The following is a 19074-nucleotide window of genomic DNA, read 5'->3' on the forward strand; positions in this document are numbered from 1 at the left end:
TTTTCTTAAGCTGCTCCCGATCATCTCCAGTTTTAACTATACAGGAAAAAATGATCCTTCCAGGCTTCACGTCTTGAAATGTTTTTTGGGTTTGGAGTACTGCCTATCCCCTTTTCTCTGTTTCATATTACACCGCCCCTCCAAGGGGGTGGGTATGATTTTCACAGCTGGTTGGTGCAGCCGCCTGAGTAGGGTTGTGAAGAGCTTTCTCAGTTACATCCACACATTCAGCACCCAGCCTCAAGCTAATGCCACAAAACTGGAATAAAATACGGACTTCAATAACACCTAGAACACTGCAGGATAATTGAAGACAACCCTTCAGGCACTGGGTAATTGAATCCTCGCTTTTTGCTAATCCTGTGAACTAATCTAATTAAAATTCTTGCTATTGCTGATAGATGTAGTTCTATGTGTTGGAAGCAGTCATTTATCTAGCTATCTTATTTATCTGATAAGACCCAAAAGGTGTCTAGCTTAGTAGATTAGTGTACGTTTTATTTAGGTACAAGCTCCAAATGTATTTTTACTTCTTTTAGGGATAACTTGCTAGGAGCAGACTGTTGTTGAACACTGCACCACTTTATGCTCTTACTATGCTGTTACTGCTGTTAAACTATGTACCACTTTATGCTAGGCTGCTCTGTATCAATTACTGCTCAGGGGCACTACACTGTATAATGTTGTGTGCCCCTTAATATTGGGGATACAACATGTAGCTTTATGCTGGGGGTGGGGGGTGATATCATTTAATGATGCACATGTGGCGTGGCATGTGTACATTTTTAGCAAAATTATTTAATAGCTTTCCAGGACTATGTCCTTTCACCTGGGTGCTTGATTTAAAATTTTGAACTGACTTTTTTTTTTTATTTAAATTTGGCTTATTCCTGCACATTAAAAGTGCCCTCTGTCGAATCAGAGCAAAGGCAGAGTCTCTGGTGAGGCTGCCAGTAATACTACAGCTAAGCCAATACAGGCTAAGCTGGTGCCAAAAACAATTTAAGGCACAGCTAATTGAAGCTTACAAAAATATTGGGAAAAGACTTTTTAGTGAAACAAAGTTTTTCCTAAACTGAATACTAGATAAACAATACAAACATATCAGTAGTTAGGAAGTAGTTAAAGGCAAATTATACCCCCAGTATGAATAGTTAACTAACAGTTTATTTATATCATATTAAGTGGCCTATCTTATCTTACAAAAGTGGAATATATATCAGTAAATATTGCCCTTTACATCTTTTAGCCTGAGCCACCATTTTGTGGTCTGCATGCTCTCTCAGAGAAATAATGTAGCTCTATCTGTAACAGGAAGAAAAGGAACTTTTTCCATTTATTGGCAGATGTGAACCAACAGTATGTGTGCCCTTGGTTTGTTTGTGTGCACCATAAATTGTAAGATCCAAGGGGGCGGCCCTTAGTACAGGCATGGGACCTGTTATCCAGAATGCTCGGGACCTGGGGTTTTCCAGATAAGGGATCTTTCTGTAATATGGATCTCCATAACTTAAATCTGCTAAAAATCATTTAAATATTGAATAAACCTAAAAGGCTTGTTTTGCCTCCAATAAGGATTAATTATATCTTATGAAAATGGTTTATTTAGGTAAAGCAGGGTATTATATTTTTTTAAAGGGGCCTACATTGTTAGGGGGGATAGGTTTCCTTAATGAGAAAATATGCAAGGACAGATTCCTCAAAAATGAATCAAGTACCTTTTGCCTATCACATCATCTATCCTTCCTTTTGTGTGTTGTAAACATCTTTTTTAATTCACATTGGCACTGCTCAACAAATATGGCTTAATATCAGCCTTCTGGGTACTGCCCATTTTTTCAAAGTGTTTTTAGGTTACTGAGTTACACTTCCACAGATACTTTGACAAATGTCTATACAAGAACCGTTTACTATCATGCCTATACTTTGGACACAGTAACTTGCACTTTTGTGAATAAAAAATGTGTTAATAGAAATTGTGTTGTGGCGTTGTGTCTACTTAGAGATAAACTTACCTTGTTGAAGGGTTTAGTTTTCTTAAGCCTAGAGCCTTGAGAATATCAGTCTTAAACAATTGATGTCTATTACTGGGTCCTGTCTATGGAGAAAGTGTTTACTTGGAGGCTCACAGCACTAACAGCAGGCCACTTAACACAAAAGTGAGAATACCTGTTTAAAGGTATGGCTTTACTTTCTAGCAACATATAATGGTTGACAGTCCACATTTTCAGATAACACAAAGTTAGAGCTATGTACCACCACAGTGGCCTCTGCAGGGTGCAGAGCTTCTTTTACAGGTCTGTTAGTGTGTTAAACTATTGTCTGATTACCATTCTACTTTCATTTTGTACCAGAAGAAGCAAAACAAACAGACATGAGCCACTGAGACCTTCTATATTATGAGCTACTCCTTATCTCACAGGCTTTTGTGTGGATTGGTTTGTGACTTTATGTTCAATTTCAGACTTGTCTATTGTCCCAATAGATAAAAAGCATATTCAGCATAAGCCCTATTCATTAAATGAAAGTTTAAACATAGGATATACTGCCCTTTAATGCAAGTTTTCAGAAAAGAGCAGTTCCAGTTTTCAAGCTGAGAAATTATATTTGCATTATTTTGTAATGTGTTATCTCTAAGCTGTTGCCCTGCAACTTTTTGGCTTGTACAGGAAACAGACAATGAATTTAACATTCACAGGAAACCCTTTGATATTGATAATTTGATGTGGGTGTGACTGAAAATGTAAGGCTCCTGTGAAAATCTGTAAATTTTGCTTGTACTAGCATACTTTAACATATATATAATAGTATCAAAAAAATAAACATAATTTTTTTTACAGTAAGGCCTTTATATGCCTTTAAAACCAACTCCTTTTCAATCCTAACGAAACGTGTCAATTTCATGTCATTTATAAACACTGGGCAAATCTGTACCTGGGCAGTTACTCATGTCAACCAATCAGAACTTTGCTTTCACTGTTCTACCTGAAGCTGGCTGGAAAAAATCTAATCACAGATTGGTTGCTATGGGTTACTGCCCCGGTGCAAATTTTCTCAGTGTTTATAAATGAGCCCCTGTATGTTTTGGTCCTTTAAAGGAGGCACTGAAGCTGTGAAAAATGCAGAAATGTGAAAACCAAACACGTAATGTATTAAAAATCTTATTTACCACATAGTGATTTAACCTCTAAACTAATGGTCTTTAGATGGGAGCTTCAGGAAGAACTAATTGCATTTTATTTAAGTATGCTTCTATTAAAGACATTTGTACCCAGTTTAAAAGCTTCTAGAAGGATTATTTTGTCTCCTCTTAATGTATAATTTGCCTAAAATGAGCACTATACTCTGCTATTATGTTTGTTGGCCAGTATAAATCTCTGAAACAACATTACCAGTATTAGTTTAAAGTTCTGTTTTATCATCAAATTAGCCTGATGCCCAATTTTGAACTGTTCAGTACAGCAAAAAGCATCTTAGATAGATGCAGGAACCTTAATTATATAAATAGATCTTCCATTATGATGTTTCACTTATCTTTTCCTGCTGTTGCTGAAGTTTAGTGTCTAAATTTTGTAAATTAACAAAACTGGTACAAATGTTTGTGGAAAGGAAAAGTTTTGACATTAATATAAATTCCCAGACTATGTTTGTCTTTATGTTAAGCAAGAATGAAAGCCATATACTACCAGGGATAGCACTGGGGAGGGTGTGGAATCCCTTTGGGTAGAGATTTCAGCTGGGCTAAAGGTTACAAATAAAATTATAATTAGTGTATGTTACAAACCACCCCATATAAGTGAGGAGAATGAAGCCCAGCTACTATTACAAATGGAGGGGGCTTCACATCTGGGTCAAGTTGTTATTATTGGGGAATTCAATTATGCAGACATTGACTGCACTAATGAAGTGGCCAAGACAAAAAAAAGCTAGTGGGTAAATATCCTAAATGGCATTTTCTTATTTTTGGTAGTTGAATAATTTCTAGGAATATTTCTCTTTTTGGATCTGGTTAAACCTAATACTACCAAACTCATCTGACTATTTAGGGAATAACATGGTTTCCTTTGAGTTACAACTTTATAAGGGTGTAACGAAAACACTACATTTTAGTCGTGCAGACTTTGCCAGTATAAGGGCATCTCTGCAATATATTAATTGGGAAAGACTGTTCACAGAGTTAAACAAAGAAGGAAAATGGAATGTCTGTAAAATGTTACTTGATAAATATACGTCAGTATATTTCCCTTGTAAGCAAGGAAAGACTTCACAAAGCAAAACCTTACAGTTTGATAAAAGTGTTGGTGTTGAGGTTGCTTTTAAAGCATTCAAGTTTGCTGGGATAGCTGAAACTTTCATCAGGTACGAGGAGGCTAGTGAGGGCTGCAAAAAAGTTAAAATATAGATGGGAAAGGGTATTACAGTAAATGAATCCAAATCAGATCAGATGGTATTTATCCCTGGGTACTAAATGAGCTTAGCTCTATGATTGCCATGATTGCAATAAGGGATAAGATACTTAAGTGTAGTTTTATGCATAACAGATCTTGCCAACTAATTTATTTGCAGGGAGGTCGACTTTGGGCTGGCAGTTGATGTGATCTACTTAGACTTTGCTAAAGCATTTCATACAGTAATGGACAGGCAGTAAATGGTACATTTAAAGGTGTTGTTCACCTTTGAGTGTAGAGAGTAATATTATGAGAAAATATGCAGTTGGTCTTAGTTTTTTACTATTTGTATTTTTTTTTGTTATTTCACTTTTTGTTCAGCAGCTCTCAGTTTGGAGTTTCAGCAGCTGGTTGCTATTGTCCAAATTACCTTAGCAACCAGGGAGTGGTTTGAATGAGGGGCTGGTATATGAATAGAAGAGGACCTGAATAAAAAAAAATAAGTTATAAAAAGTAACAATAACAACAAAACTGTAGCCTCATAGAGCAATAGTGAAACCTTTTGAAACTTGTAAAAAGTAAATAAGAAAAAGGTAGGGATGCGCAGAATTCATTAGTCATCATGAAAGATGCGATGAATACCGAACCAAATCCAAATTCTAAATTGTATATGGAATATAGGCTACGGAAGGGTTAAATAGTCAGGCGCACGTAAAATTTGGAAGGAATATTGGCCTGGAACATGATATTTGTACTTGGATAGAGAACTGGCTAAAGGATAGATTACAAAGAGTTGTGATGAATGGAACATTTTCTAATTAGACCCATGTTGTTAGTGAAGTTCCGCGGTGGTCTGTTCTTGGTCCTTTTCATTTTAACCTGTTTATTAATGACCTGGAGGTAAGCATAGAAAGTATGTTTCTGTTTTTGCTGATGATACTAAATTGGAAATGGAAAATGAGGTTCAGTGTTGAGAAATGCAAAGTTTTGCACTTTGGTAGAAATCATATAAATGATAGTTATATACTGAATGGTAGTAATGTGTCGGGGTTCCTTAATGGAGAAGGATCTAGGGATTTTTATAGTATACAAGTTGTCTAATTCCAGACAGTGTCATTCTGTGGCTACTAAAGCGAATAAAGTGTTTTGCATAACAAGTGGCATTAACTCAAGGAATTTTAATGAAAATGGGATGGAATGTTTAAACTTTAAGGATAGACTGTCAAAGTTAGGGTTGTTTTCTCTGAAAAAAGACATTTGCAAGGGGACATGATTACCTTTCACAAGAACATTTTTTCCCATAAAAACAACCAGCGCGCCAGAGGCCACCCCTTTAGATTAGAGGAACAGAACTTTCATTTGAAGCAGCCTAGGTGGTTTTTCATGTCGAATGCCCTTCCTAGTAATGTTATAAAGATTCTGTTAATGTCTTTAAAGGAGAAGGAAAGTCAAAATCCATTAAGCACACTATTAAATAGTTCTACTATTGCTGTGTAAATACGCTATATTTCTGGCTTGCCTAATGAAAGATTTACAGAGATACACCTGCTATATTCTACATACTTGTTTCAGTGAATGGCGCTGCCATCTTTAATAAGGCATGCCCACTCCTTTTCCCTCACTGTCTCTACAGCGCATGCGCCCCCCAACATCCTCCCTGCGCCCCCCCCGCGTCCTTCTGTGTCTCCCATCCCCAGCAGCTGTGTCCTTATATGTATCGAGATATCTGTATCCATAACATACTGGTACATCCTCGTCTGCACAACCCCCCCCCTCTTGTCACACACCACCCGCTCAGTCCGCTCGCTTTCTTTTGTCAGTAACCCCCCCTCGCTCGTTCTCTCCCCCACCAGCTCAGAGGGTGCTGAATGGAGACTCACTGATTATGACCCACTGATTATCAACATTGCGCATGCGCCGCCTCTGTTCACAAGTCCTCACATCTGGGAAGGAGAGAGGCATCATGGGAAGTTTATTCACACAGCTTTGCGTTTTTTTGTCCGGTTTGGCTTCAGAACCTGTAAACCATCACTATATGGGGAGACTTAAGGGCACCTTTGAGACAATGGATGATAAGCTTGCATCTTGAGATTAAAGGGGAAGGAAAGGCTAAGTCACTTGGGGTGCTAAAATGTTAGGCACCCCCAAGTGACTTGAATTGCTTACCTCGTACTCCGGGCTGGGCCGACTTCTCTGTTAAAGTTCGGCCTTTCACTCCACTGCGCATGCGCGCGTAGCGATCGCTGCTACCCCGGACTGTTGCTGTTCTCTCTATACAGGGGCACCAGCCCGGGGTAGAAGGTAAACGATTCAAGTCACTTGGGGGTGCCTAACATTTTGGCACCCCCAAGTGACTTAGCTTTTCCTTCTCCTTTAACTCTTTTGTAGCCTTTCCTTCTCTTTTAAGAGCGGCTTTGATGATTTCTTGAACAAGCATAATAGATATTAGTATATATAGCTGATATATGTTGATATAGTTGATAGTTGTATTTGTGACTATATAGATCAGTTAGTATGCATGTGTGTGTGTGTGTGTATATATATCCACATGACAGCACCACACTCCAAAGATTGCTACCATGTAGCTGCCCATGTGCACGGAATACCATATAGATACCGAATCAAAAACGGTATATATACTGACATTTAGGAACTGAAACGTCAGACTGAATAAAGCCTCACATTTATTTACTTAAACTACAAGACTTTTTTGTGAAAAACCTGTGTGTGATGTCATTCCAACCCTGTATATATACAGTATATATATATATATATATAAATAGAAACTGCCGGCACTCATGTTTAAGCAAAAAAGTATGCCTGGGTGCAGTCTTCAAGGTTGAGGACAGGTATTGATATCGAAGAAGCCGCTCGCACAGGACTTAGCTGCAATCAAAAATAATTTATTGAAGTGGTGAACCTTAGTTCATGCTGTTCATGCATTTTTTTAATACACAAATCATTTTTTTGCAAAAAAAACGTTGCTGGTCTTTTTTCGATATATAATATATGGACTGGGGTTTGTTTGGAGGGGTTGAACTTGATGGACTTTTTCCAACCCAACTATGTAACTTCGTTCATTACAGTGTAGGCTATTGTACCACATCCCACATACTGTATAGCAGGGCTATTCAGTTAAAGTTATGGCTTCTAGATTTACGCAACCTAAAATCCTGGTTCTCTTTCTCAAGGAGGCAGGCAAGAAGGGGAGAAAGATGAACTCGACCAAAAATCTAAACTAGGGGATGCATGTCTTTAGTATCATGGGACTGTTGCTGTACATGCAGTGACTAAAGGTACCATAGAATAGTAGGAAAGCAATACTTACACATTCCTATCCATTTATCTCTGTAGTCAAGCAGATTTAGAAAATGCCAATATTTTTTTGTTTCTATCCTCTTTAATTAGATAATAAAAAACATTTGTTGACATATAGAATCATCATAGTAACAAAATACCTAAGATTGAATAAACAGCAGCCAGTAAATGCAGATTTTGCTGAAATAATTGCTTTAAAAGATCTTATAAATACTTATTTTTTAACAGATGTATGTAACTTTTGGTGCTTTTTCTCCAAGAATGATAATTCTGTTTAATATCAGCAGTTGTAAAGTTGAATATGACAAATTTATCTTGATGGCAAGAATTCTCCCTACTAAAATGGTATGGTGAAAATCAGTTGATGAATTTTCACAAAGCCTTTACATCAAGAGAAAATTTGACACATTTATCACAAAAGCATACTTCCAATTTTTAGTAAATATGAGATGTGTTGTAAATATACACCTGGTTTTGAGGTGAACATTGTTGAAGTTAGATGAGGAGACAAGTAACACTTGAGTTAATATCCCCCTTTGTTGCTAGCTGGTCAAAAGCAAAGCCCAACAACTTTTGATGTTCATCTAATTTCAATTCAACATCATGGAATCACTATAATCTAGTGCTCAACAATGTAGGAACAGTGCCATGCTACAGTATCTGCTGAGGTGAAATCACAGGTACAGATCTGGTTATTACAGCTTGTTTGTGTAGAGCAGGATTTCTGACGCAAATGTAAATCCATTTTTTTTAAATTAATTTAAAAAATGTAATTTAATTAATTTAAAAAATCTTGTAAAATTACCTGCTAAGCCATATCAGTCATGACTCCAAGATAACAGGGGGCAGGGGGCGGTGAAAACATTTCACAATCTGCAGTACAAATGTAACCAGTGCCCCATTTTAGCACATAGCACAACAGAACCATTTCTCTTTTGTATGCAAGAATGCAGTTCTTCTAGTAATACTGACATGCTTGATTTTAGGAATGCTATTCCTAAATAAAATAATAATAAATTGTCTGCCTATTTAGAGTTTGCGGTAGTAACATTATGCATCGGAAAGGAAAGAAGAAGGTGGCAACCTTTATTTAGGGCTGATAATCTCTAGAATTCTAGGTGTCTGCGAACTTTGAATCTCTGATTGCTTGTTAGTACACATCTTCCGCTTTACTGGTCATATGTATGAAGTGAAATTTAGTGCAAACAGGTAAGCATAAACAGAAATGGGCATATAAATAAAGTAGCCAGGGTGGAGCCTCATTTTACTGAACATTTAAAGGAAAATCAAATGAAATGAAAAATCAAAAAGTTTGCGTTTTCTCTTGGTATGGGAATAGTTACATGATATATTTTAATTTTTAGTAACTGCTAATATAGCATTGAACTGTTGTTATGTTACCTTTCTTTCTGTTTTTTATTTTCAGTTTCTGATGCATAATTGATGTGGATGAAAGACCAGGATGTTAAGCAACTCGAGTTTTAATCTTTGCAAGAATATCAAGACCTAGACAGTTTTGTATTTCGCACATTTTGGATCTCTAGAAATTTTCAACATGTGCTATGTGAGTGGAATGAAAGATGATCTTTGCCCTGCACAGGGTGTAGAAGATACCCCTATTCCTACCACAGTAGGCTCCTGCTTTCGTTATATTAACATGTCTGCTGCAATAGAAGGAAAAAAACCCATTACCTCTTTATGGTTTTCCACAGTTTTTTCAATCATCGGTCTCTGCTCCAACCTTTTTGCGTTCTGCGTCTTGGTAAATGCATCCAGGAAGAACCAAAGTCGATCTCGTTCTTCATTTCTTATTCTCCTTTGTGGATTAGTGGTCACAGACTTCATGGGGCTGCTGGTTACCGGGATTATTGTTGTGACCTATCATGTTACCCAGTTTGACTGGCAAGTGTTTGATCAAAACTGTTACCTCTGCAATTTCTTTGGACTGTCAATGGTCTTTTATGGACAGTGTCCTTTAATTCTTGGTGCTGCCATGGCTTTAGAACGTTTCTTTGGTATAAACAAGCCATTTTCACGTTCAGCTACTGTGTCCAAAAAGAGAGCTTGCGGTATTGTGCTTATGGTCTGGTGCTTTGCTTTCTTTCTAGGATTACTTCCTATAATGGGTGTTGGGAAATATAGCCTTCAATATCCAAAATCATGGTGTTTTCTGACTTTGCTACAAGACTCCAAGAACAAATCATTTGGATTGATATTTTCATTTATTGGAATCTTCTCCGTCAGTCTCTCTTTCATCTTGAATACCATCAGTGTTGTAACCCTCTGCAGGGTTTACCATGATCGTGAGTGTGTACAAAGACGTAGAGACAGTGAAGTGGAAATGATGGTCCAATTGGTGGGAATCATGATAATTGCCAGTCTTTGCTGGCTTCCTTTACTGGTATGTTGCATAGGTCATTTTTTTCATAAAGTGTGAGTTTTTTTTACAAAACTCACAGAATCCAGATCTTTTTCCCTTCTGTAGCAAGAGTGTGGGTCATTATGCGACTTGTGTAATCATGCTAGTTTGTTAGTCATACTTGTTTCAATATCAGGACACTCTGAAAACCAGAATGTGTATCTGTATTTCTGCCAAAAATGAGCTCTCTGTTTTGCTTCAGCAGGACTGTTCTTTTTAAAATAGTAATTTAAGAGCAGGATTAGTGAAAATAACTTCAGTTCATCACTGTTGTTTAATCTAAAAGACACTCAAATGTGAGTAGGAATAAAGCTGGTGTATGAAATGAAAAACAAACCATAAGAATAATTATATACACGAAACCAGTTATGCAAATAACTAAGTATTTGTTTATTTACAGGAAAGGAGTACTGTGATTTTGTATGACTGCATTGATGTCAAATTCCATTTATAGAGAGTCAGTAGCAGAGCTGCCAAAAAGTAACAAACGTTTTATTTTACTGGCCTAGCACAGTTAAAATGAGTGATTGCTATGCATAAATAAACTGGGGAGTCTTTTCCTGTATTTATACATAACCCACTCTACCTTTTTTTTTTAAAAAAGGCTAAATTCCATTTTAATGTCTATATAAATGGGTGTTTTTTTTCTGCATTTCAGTAGCTTTTAGAATGACAGTAAAATCAGGGCAGTGTTTTTTCTATGCAGCATTGCAGAGATGCAAAGTCTCTAAGTGCAAAAAAGGTCAAATGCCATTTACCTAAACTGGTCAGTGTTCTCTAACTTGCTAAAAAGCCAACCAACCCTTACCCCATAAGGTATCTAATGCATCTATCAGAACAACCACTATAATTCCACAACTTCACAGCTCTTTTCAAAACTATTTTCAAATTGTATGTATGATGTAACATCCATTTATTTATTCTCAATGCATGCCCTCATATCACGAGCACCTACTCGTGAAAAAAGCATTAGAGTTTATTGTATTTATACATACCTTGTATATAGTATTCATAAACACAACATCAACCCCAAAGGGCCAGTCTTTCTTTATAACTGACACATTCATTACTCTTTACTAGCTTAGCTGGCCTTTGGACTCTTTCTAATTTAATGATATACTGTTTGAGCACTGGAAAGCAAAACTGCATTGCATATTTTAGATGGGGCCTTAATAGCACAATGTAAAAGGGCTGAATTCCTTTCTCCTCCAGAAAATTCATTTTTTTATTAATACAGTTTTAAACCTTTTTTGCTTGTTACTGCCACATTTATTATCCACAAATACACTTAGGTCCATTTTTCCATCAAGATATGCCTTATGCATTCACATTAAATGTATAATTGGCTTACACAGATTTTCCCCCGAGGTACATAACTTTATATTTATCAACAATGAATCTTATCTGCCACTTAGCAGCCCATATTGCCAGATGGTCCAGGTCCTGTTGCAAGGATGCCACATCCCAGATAGAATCAGAGATGTCAACCCTAAAATGTGTCACTGTGTATGTGCACAAAGCTCTGTGACCTCACTGAATGCTTACTTCACTTGTGAAAAGGCCTTTTTATGGAACCAAAAGCTCAGTGCAAAAGTGCAGTAAGCATTCAGATGGTGAAATGTCCAAAACTGGAAAAATCCCTTTTAGTGACTGGAGGCTGGAATGGATGTAATTTGGGTTACTACTGAAAAAGTGGAAGTTGACAGCTATGTGGAATTAATTAACCTGCATGACTTTGTGTCTGCAGCACCAGTACATTAATTAAAATGCCCAACCCAAATTCATAAATGAATAAATTCAATGAAAGTGGACCCAATACAAGAGCCCTGCAGCAACCCTTCTCCAAGTAGAAAATTTACCACTATCCTCTGTACACAATCCCAACCCTTAAGCCAGTTTTCTATTCATGTGCAAACAGACTTTAGATTAAAAAGCAGTAGTTTATGCAAAAATAAATAATTAACTTAGCAGAATCGAAATAGATAACGTCTACTGCAGTCCCACTGTCCAATTTGCTCCTTTACTGAGATCGTAATCCCTATGAACTTTTTTACTTTCTTGTGGGCAAATGCACCAGTTCTTTGATTGGAGCACAATTCATACATTTAGTGGCGTACGTAAGGGGGCTTGGGCAAAACATTTTGCGTCCCTTCAAGTACACCACTGAATGGATGATTGGTGTTCCAGTCATACCCAGTGATAATCATGAGTGACCTACAATGGTGGATGACCTGCAATTTCACAAGCATTGCAGCATGTGAAGGAGAAAGCTGATCAAAGTCCAATTTTTTTAACCTGCATACAAAGTTTTTAGGGCTTACAACTATAAATCAAAGGGGCAAGATAAGGAAATGCCTTATCCGTCCAGACCTTACTTCCATATATAGAAAGTAAGAAAATCGTTCTCTGAATCTCATGCTCTATGCCAGAATGCAATCAAAACGAGAAGGTGAACACGTATGTAATCTATTCTGCACTGTTCTGAATTCTGCAGCTCTGGAAAATGAATTTGTGAGAATGGCTACTTATAGGTCGTTTTACTGCAAAAATGTTTGCTAAGGATAGTGTTTTGAATAACTTTGAATTTGCAAAAGAAAGGTTATGACATTGATTATGCTTTGAGCTTATTGTTCTTTATTAATTTGTTTAATGGAACGGAGTAATCTACATCTAAATCTATGTGTGCCTCTAGCTGTCAAATAGCTATTCACTTACTGTATGCAGTCTGGCAGCTGTTGGCATTTCCAGCATTTTTTTTGCAAGAAGGCCACAAAAATTTGGAGACTATGATTTTACGTCCTTTATACTGTCAAATCTTTTATTAATTCTGCTCCTTTTCAGAAATTTCCCATTTTACATTGACTACCCCCAGCCTCCACTCACTATTTGGCAATGTCCCTATTTTTAATATTTTTTAAGTTAAAACTGTGCATGTGGAGGAAGCATTCTGTTCCAAGTAAAGACAACAATTTTCACAGTGGAGGTTTAGTTCTCTGTATGTATAAACTATATGGTATTTTTGTGAACTTCTCCTCAACCCCATCTAACCCCAATCTAAAATTCATGTGCTCATGTCTGTAACTATGGACTATTTAAATTATTCACCATTATAACATTATAATTTGCACAAACTGGATTACATTTTTGCATTTATCTGTCTGATAGTCAGACTGAACTGTTTCTCAATATTTAAAAAGAGGTATTCCTTCCTATTGATGCTAACCCCCCCCCCCCAAGACCACAAAAAAGAGGTAAGCTAGGAGACGAAGGGGCAGCATTGAGGCTTCTCTCTTCGGTGGCAGCAGCCTGTAGAGCACCCCTACATGTCCATAGGTTTTCTTTCCACAGCCTGGTCCCATCTATTCACAAGTTCTCCTTGTGAATAGCAAAAATAGTAAAAAAAAAAACAACAACAACAACAAAACAACACTACACACAGAACAGTCATTTCAGACGTGCAAGTTAGGTAACAACAGAGGCCACAGGCTGCAACAGGGCTCTGTAAGGAGCTGGTCTGCGCCCTCTGACACTCTGCACCTTGTAACAGATTTTATATCTGGTGTTAGGTGTGCAATGCAACCATTTCCTTAGGCAACAGTACCGCGTGAATGAGCACTTAGAGGTTTGGTCAGATTCTCCTTAGGGCTTTTGCTCTAACCCCTATAATGTATCAAGCATATAAAGCTGAATCAAATCCACCTGACTGTGGGGTCTTATACCAACAGAATCTCACCAGAGTGTAGCTTCCAATGAACAGAATAAACAAAAGTCCACACTGCCAACACCAGGCAGTCTTTCTCAGGAGTCCCAGATTCAAGGGTAGTTTGTTACAAGTCCAGTCTTCCCCTCACAGCCTCTCCAAGCTACTGAATTCCTGCTGCACATTCAGGCTCCACTTAAAGGAGTTATAGTTAAAGGAACTATACCCCCAGAATGAATATTTAACCAACAGTTTATATTATGTTAAGTTTATATAATTATTGCCCTTTTACTTCCTTTCCCTTGATCCGCCATTAGTGGCTGTGGGCTCCCTCAAAAATCACATGACCAGAAATAATGCAGCTTTAACTGTAACAGGACGTGTAGAAGCTAAAGGCAGATATCTGTCAATTAACTGGCTGTGTGGCCCAGCATGTATGTGTGCCCAATAGCACATACGACTAAAAAAGTATATTTTTATGAAAATTGGTTTATTTAGATGAAGCAGGGTTTTACATATGAGCTTGTTTATGCAATATAGTTTTATAGAGACCTACAATGTTTGAGGGTATAGTTTTCCTTGAATAAGGAATAAGAAATTATTCTGTTGAATAATTGGCTTCAGTCTTCCCTAGCCATGCTCCAAGGCACTAGCCTATCTTGCCCTGGAGAACCAGTACCTCAGCCGGGGTGCTATATATCTGCCATCAAACTGAAAATTCCCACTGAGACAACCCTTTTTGTCATGACCTTTATTGACTCTACCATACAGAATATAGTACAGGTATGGGGTCCCTTACCCAGAAACCAGTTATCCAGAAAGCTCTGAATTACAGGAAGGTCATTTCGAGTCTATTTTTAACAAATAATTATAATTTTTAAAAAGTATTTCATTTTTTCTGTAAAAATAAAACAGTACCTTCTAGTGATCCTTACTAAGCAGCATGTAAGCAGTAATTACCCTTTAATCAAGTCACCTACACCAGGAAACACGAATGGTGCTGGGAGTTGGAACAATCAACACTTTATTTCTTTCTTCAACAAGGTTCGCACCAATAGAGCCCTTGTTCTTCAACCACAGGCACACAGATCATAATACAACAGGATACAGTTTACAGTTACCCATGCCAGATTAGTGTAACAGTCAGGTTGAAAAAAAATCTTTTCCCCATGCAAGTTCACTTCCTGGTCCCTCCAGTGTTCCCTTCCACTCTCACCATCAGCCTCCAGTGCCTTCCTAGGGGTCCAGACATCACTCTGCCAGGTGCTCTGCAGTGGAAGTCCAACACTGTTCGCAACCACTTGCCGAATCCCAGAAGGCCTTAATACACCCTCACTATCCACTTGATAGTGACTGGCGGGGTACCTGCTGGGAAGCTACTCCCACTCAGTCCTTGGTGGGGCTTTTTAGCTGCCCATTCTTACTAACCTGGGCTTCCTCACACCATTACAGTGTGCTATAACACAAGCTAGGCCCTCACTAGCTAGTTTGCCTAGCTTTTCCTGTTTGAGGAAACAAATGACTTCCTGCGTGTGCCTGTTTCCCATGACGCATTCCCCATGGTCTGCCACTCCTCTCCTTTTATACCCTTTTCAACTCCTCCCTCTGGGACTTTCCCAACACTCACAAACTCCCTCTCGCTCCCTCTAGAGGCCCCTATATTGTAATTACAACTAGAACCTTTTTACATGACCCACCAGCTCCACCTTGTGGCCACAGCTAGAAATTACCCTAAAATTAAAGGAAAAGGTGATGTACCGTCTTAGCCAGTCAAAAATGTTTACAGGGTAACCATTTTGAAATAAAAAATAACAAAAGTGGTATAAAGGTGATACCTTTATTGGCTAACTAAGATAACCATAGCAAGCTTTCAGAACATTTTAGTTCCTTTTTCAAGGTAATCAAGCTTGCTATGGTTATGTTAGCCAATAAAGGTATCACCTTTATACCACTTTTGTTATCTTTTATTTCAAAAGGGTTACCCTGTAAACTAAACTAAACTAAACTAAATTAAACTAATACCCTTTTCCACCCCGTTACAAGCATGAAGCCATATTGGCCATATCGGTTAAATGTATAGTTAATGTATTGATGAATCATCAATTGTTCATTGATACATCATGAATGTATCAATGAACAATTCCCATGCGTGACTCCACTATTCTAAAAACCTGTTAACTCTGCCCACACTGGGGCCCAACATACCACCAGCTGCTAAACTCCCCCAACCTCTTGACTTTCTATGACTCTCTTCAGATATGATCTATGGAATCTAGCTTGTCATATCATAGGCTATAAGGTAAGTGCTCCTTTATATTTTTTCCTGTTGTGAGTCTTACACATGAGGTATGTACAGAACTGAACTGAATTGTACATAGGTTGCAGAGACTTTCCCATGGTTTGTTTAAATGATTGCATTACTATTTGTAAAGCTAAATGTATAATATAAACTTTTCTTTTTATTATGCAGATTTTTATAGCACAGGCAGTTCTACAACATCCAAACGGTGAACTGTTAGAAGATGAAATCCCGAGAAATACAGAGAAACTCCTGTTAATCTACTTACGAATAGCAACATGGAATCAGATTCTGGATCCCTGGGTTTACATTCTATTCAGAAGAGCTGTGTTAAAAAGAGTTTATCCTAGTTTAAAATCTCGACCATCGATTGTATCCCTATACCCAACCCTCACTGCTTCTTTACGAAGAAAATATACACAGGAATCGGTGATTCATTAAAAAAAGCTGTCACTTCCCTCAGTGAACTAATGAAAATGTGAGATGGAATGTTTTTATTTGGAATTGCGTACATTATCAAAACTATTACTTTAAATATATACCAAGAATAATACCATGAAATTTATTAAGTTGTTTCTTGATAATTTATGCATGATACATTTTGACGCAAAGGCAGCCTTAGCTGGAAGAAACTGGGATCATTTTCTGAGGTGCAATAAAGCCTAGACATCATATTGGGTGTACTTTCCTGGTTCTCATTACTGCAAGTAAAGAACTGCTTGCAAAAAATGGAAAATTTGACTGAGTAATTAAGGCTTACAGTAGGATGTGTCATCTGCCATTGGTAATTGGACTTGGCATATTATTTACATGCATTTTTTCTGTATTAAACATTTTACACATTTTTAAACCAACATAACACAAAACAATTGTAACAATAAATGAAGATCACAACGAGGAAAGCAAACCTGTCACATTAAAGGACAAGTCAACCCACTTTTTTTTTTTTAAAAAGAAAACCTAATTCTAAGCAACCTTGCAATATACATTCATTACAACTTTGCAATGATTTTTAATTTTTTTTTTTTAATGAATTCACATTGAAAAGTTGCTTAGAATTATGTTTTCTTTTACTATGCAAAAAATAGTTTTTGGGGTTGACATGTCCTTTTATAAGAATGAAATGTAGTCTAGGAATTGAGGACTAAAAATAGAAGGAAAGGGAAATAAGTTTGTAGATTTTTTATGAGAGAGCAGTTTCATGTATAGAAATTACCTAAATATTTATAATTTTGGGGTAGGGGTGGGGGCCTTAGCCATTTTGGTGGCTAAGTAGGCAAGCTATTGTGGTGATGTAGCGGGTAGGTTATTGTAACCTTATGATTCTCTAAATAATTAGTCCAACTTAGGTAGTCATGAACTGCTCCAAAAGTCCTACCAGATAATCTACAGCTGTTTTTAGATTTAACAAAATAATGATTTTTGGAAATTATGCCAAATTTTTGAAAATATACACCAAATAAACTATACTATGTAGACATATTTTTTTTTCTTGGTGTTGTTACCTCTTTAAAGGGTATGAAAGTTTTTACCTTCTTGTCCTGGGTTCCTTTCCTCTAGACTGTTCTTTACTTGGTGATGCTTACATTAGCATATTAGCATTTATCATAAGATTTTAGTAGATATGTGGTTCAGTACAGCTGTGTTCAGTGGGTAGGGCTGTAGGTTGGAGAAATACAACTGAAACTGTTGCAAAGGAAACAGCCTAATATTAATCTAAGATCTACTGTAACTCTCCGTTACCTAATGTAAATTTCAGAGGGAAAAATAGTAATCTCTGTTGCATGCTGGCTAATGCACGGAGAGTTTGTCAGGTAAATTAGGAGAGCTGAAGTATACTGCATGGACTGAAAATTATGATTTATCATTGAGACTTAGTGGGATGAAACCTGCACCTGGGTTGTGAATTTAAATAGTTACACCCTTTTTAGGAAGGACAGAGGGAGGTGGAGACAAAGGTGGAGGGGTTTGTCTTTATGTAAAGTCAGATTTAAAAAATTACCAGGGACAATGTGGAATTCCTTTGGGTAGAGATTTCAGCAGGGCTATAGGTTACAAAGAAAATGATCATTGGTGTATGCTATAAACCACCCCGTATAAGTGAGGAGGATGAGGCTCAGCTACTGTTGCAAATGGAGGAGGCTTCACAGCTAGGTCAAGTTGTTATTATGGGGGACTTTAATTATTTGGACATTGACTGGAGTAAAGAGGTGGCCAAGTCAGAAAAACTAGTAGGTTGTAAACATGCTAAATTACAACTTTTTACTTCAGGCAGTTCAAGAACCAACTAGGAATGATTCTATTTTGGACCTGGTAATATCTAATAAAACTGAACTTATATTAACTAACATTTGTGCGGGTCAGCATTTAGGGAACAGTGATCATAATGTGGTCGCTTTTAAGAAAGTGCTGCAGAGATAGCTGTATAAGGGAGTAACTAAAACACTCAATTTTAGACGTGCAAACTTTGCCAGTATAAGGGCATCTCTGTAATGTATGAACTTGGAAAGGCTTTTCACAGGGTTAAACACAGAAGGAAAATGGAACATCTTTAAAACATTGCTTAGCAAGTATACAGATCAGTATATTCCCCTTGTAAGCAAGGAGAGGCTTCACAAACCAAAAACTTTATGGCTGAATACAAGTGTTAGTGTCCAGGTTGGTAATAATGTGCTTCAAAAGCATTCAAGTTAGCTGGGACAGCAGAAAGTTTCATCAGGTACGAGGAGGCAAATAAAGCATGCATAAAAGCATGGGGAAAAAAGCAGACATTTTGAAAACTTATTTTTCATCTGTCTATACAACTAAGGAGCCAGCTAATCAAGGTTTCCCTTTTAATAGACCCAATTCTAGTAATATAACTACTGATGCATGGGTCACTCAGGAGGAAATTTAAAAGAGACTTGAACATGTAAAAGTAAACAAAGGTCCAGGACCGGATGGTATTCAT

The 19074-nt window shown here is 37.3% G+C and overlaps 1 protein-coding gene across 1 annotated transcript; it reads left to right on the forward strand.

Moving 5' to 3' along the window:
• Nucleotides 1-239: 239 nt before the first annotated feature.
• On the forward strand, nt 240-16798 carry tbxa2r (thromboxane A2 receptor). Its single transcript, NM_001126823.1, has 3 exons — nt 240-332; nt 9133-10107; nt 16296-16798. Exons 2-3 carry the CDS (start codon nt 9262-9264, stop codon nt 16563-16565), a joined length of 1116 nt encoding a protein of 371 aa, NP_001120295.1. The 5' UTR covers nt 240-332; nt 9133-9261; the 3' UTR covers nt 16566-16798.
• The last annotated feature ends 2276 nt before the right edge of the window (nt 16799-19074 follow it).

This window comes from Xenopus tropicalis, chromosome 1 (assembly GCF_000004195.4).
Source record: "Xenopus tropicalis strain Nigerian chromosome 1, UCB_Xtro_10.0, whole genome shotgun sequence".
NCBI lineage: Eukaryota > Metazoa > Chordata > Amphibia > Anura > Pipidae > Xenopus > Xenopus tropicalis.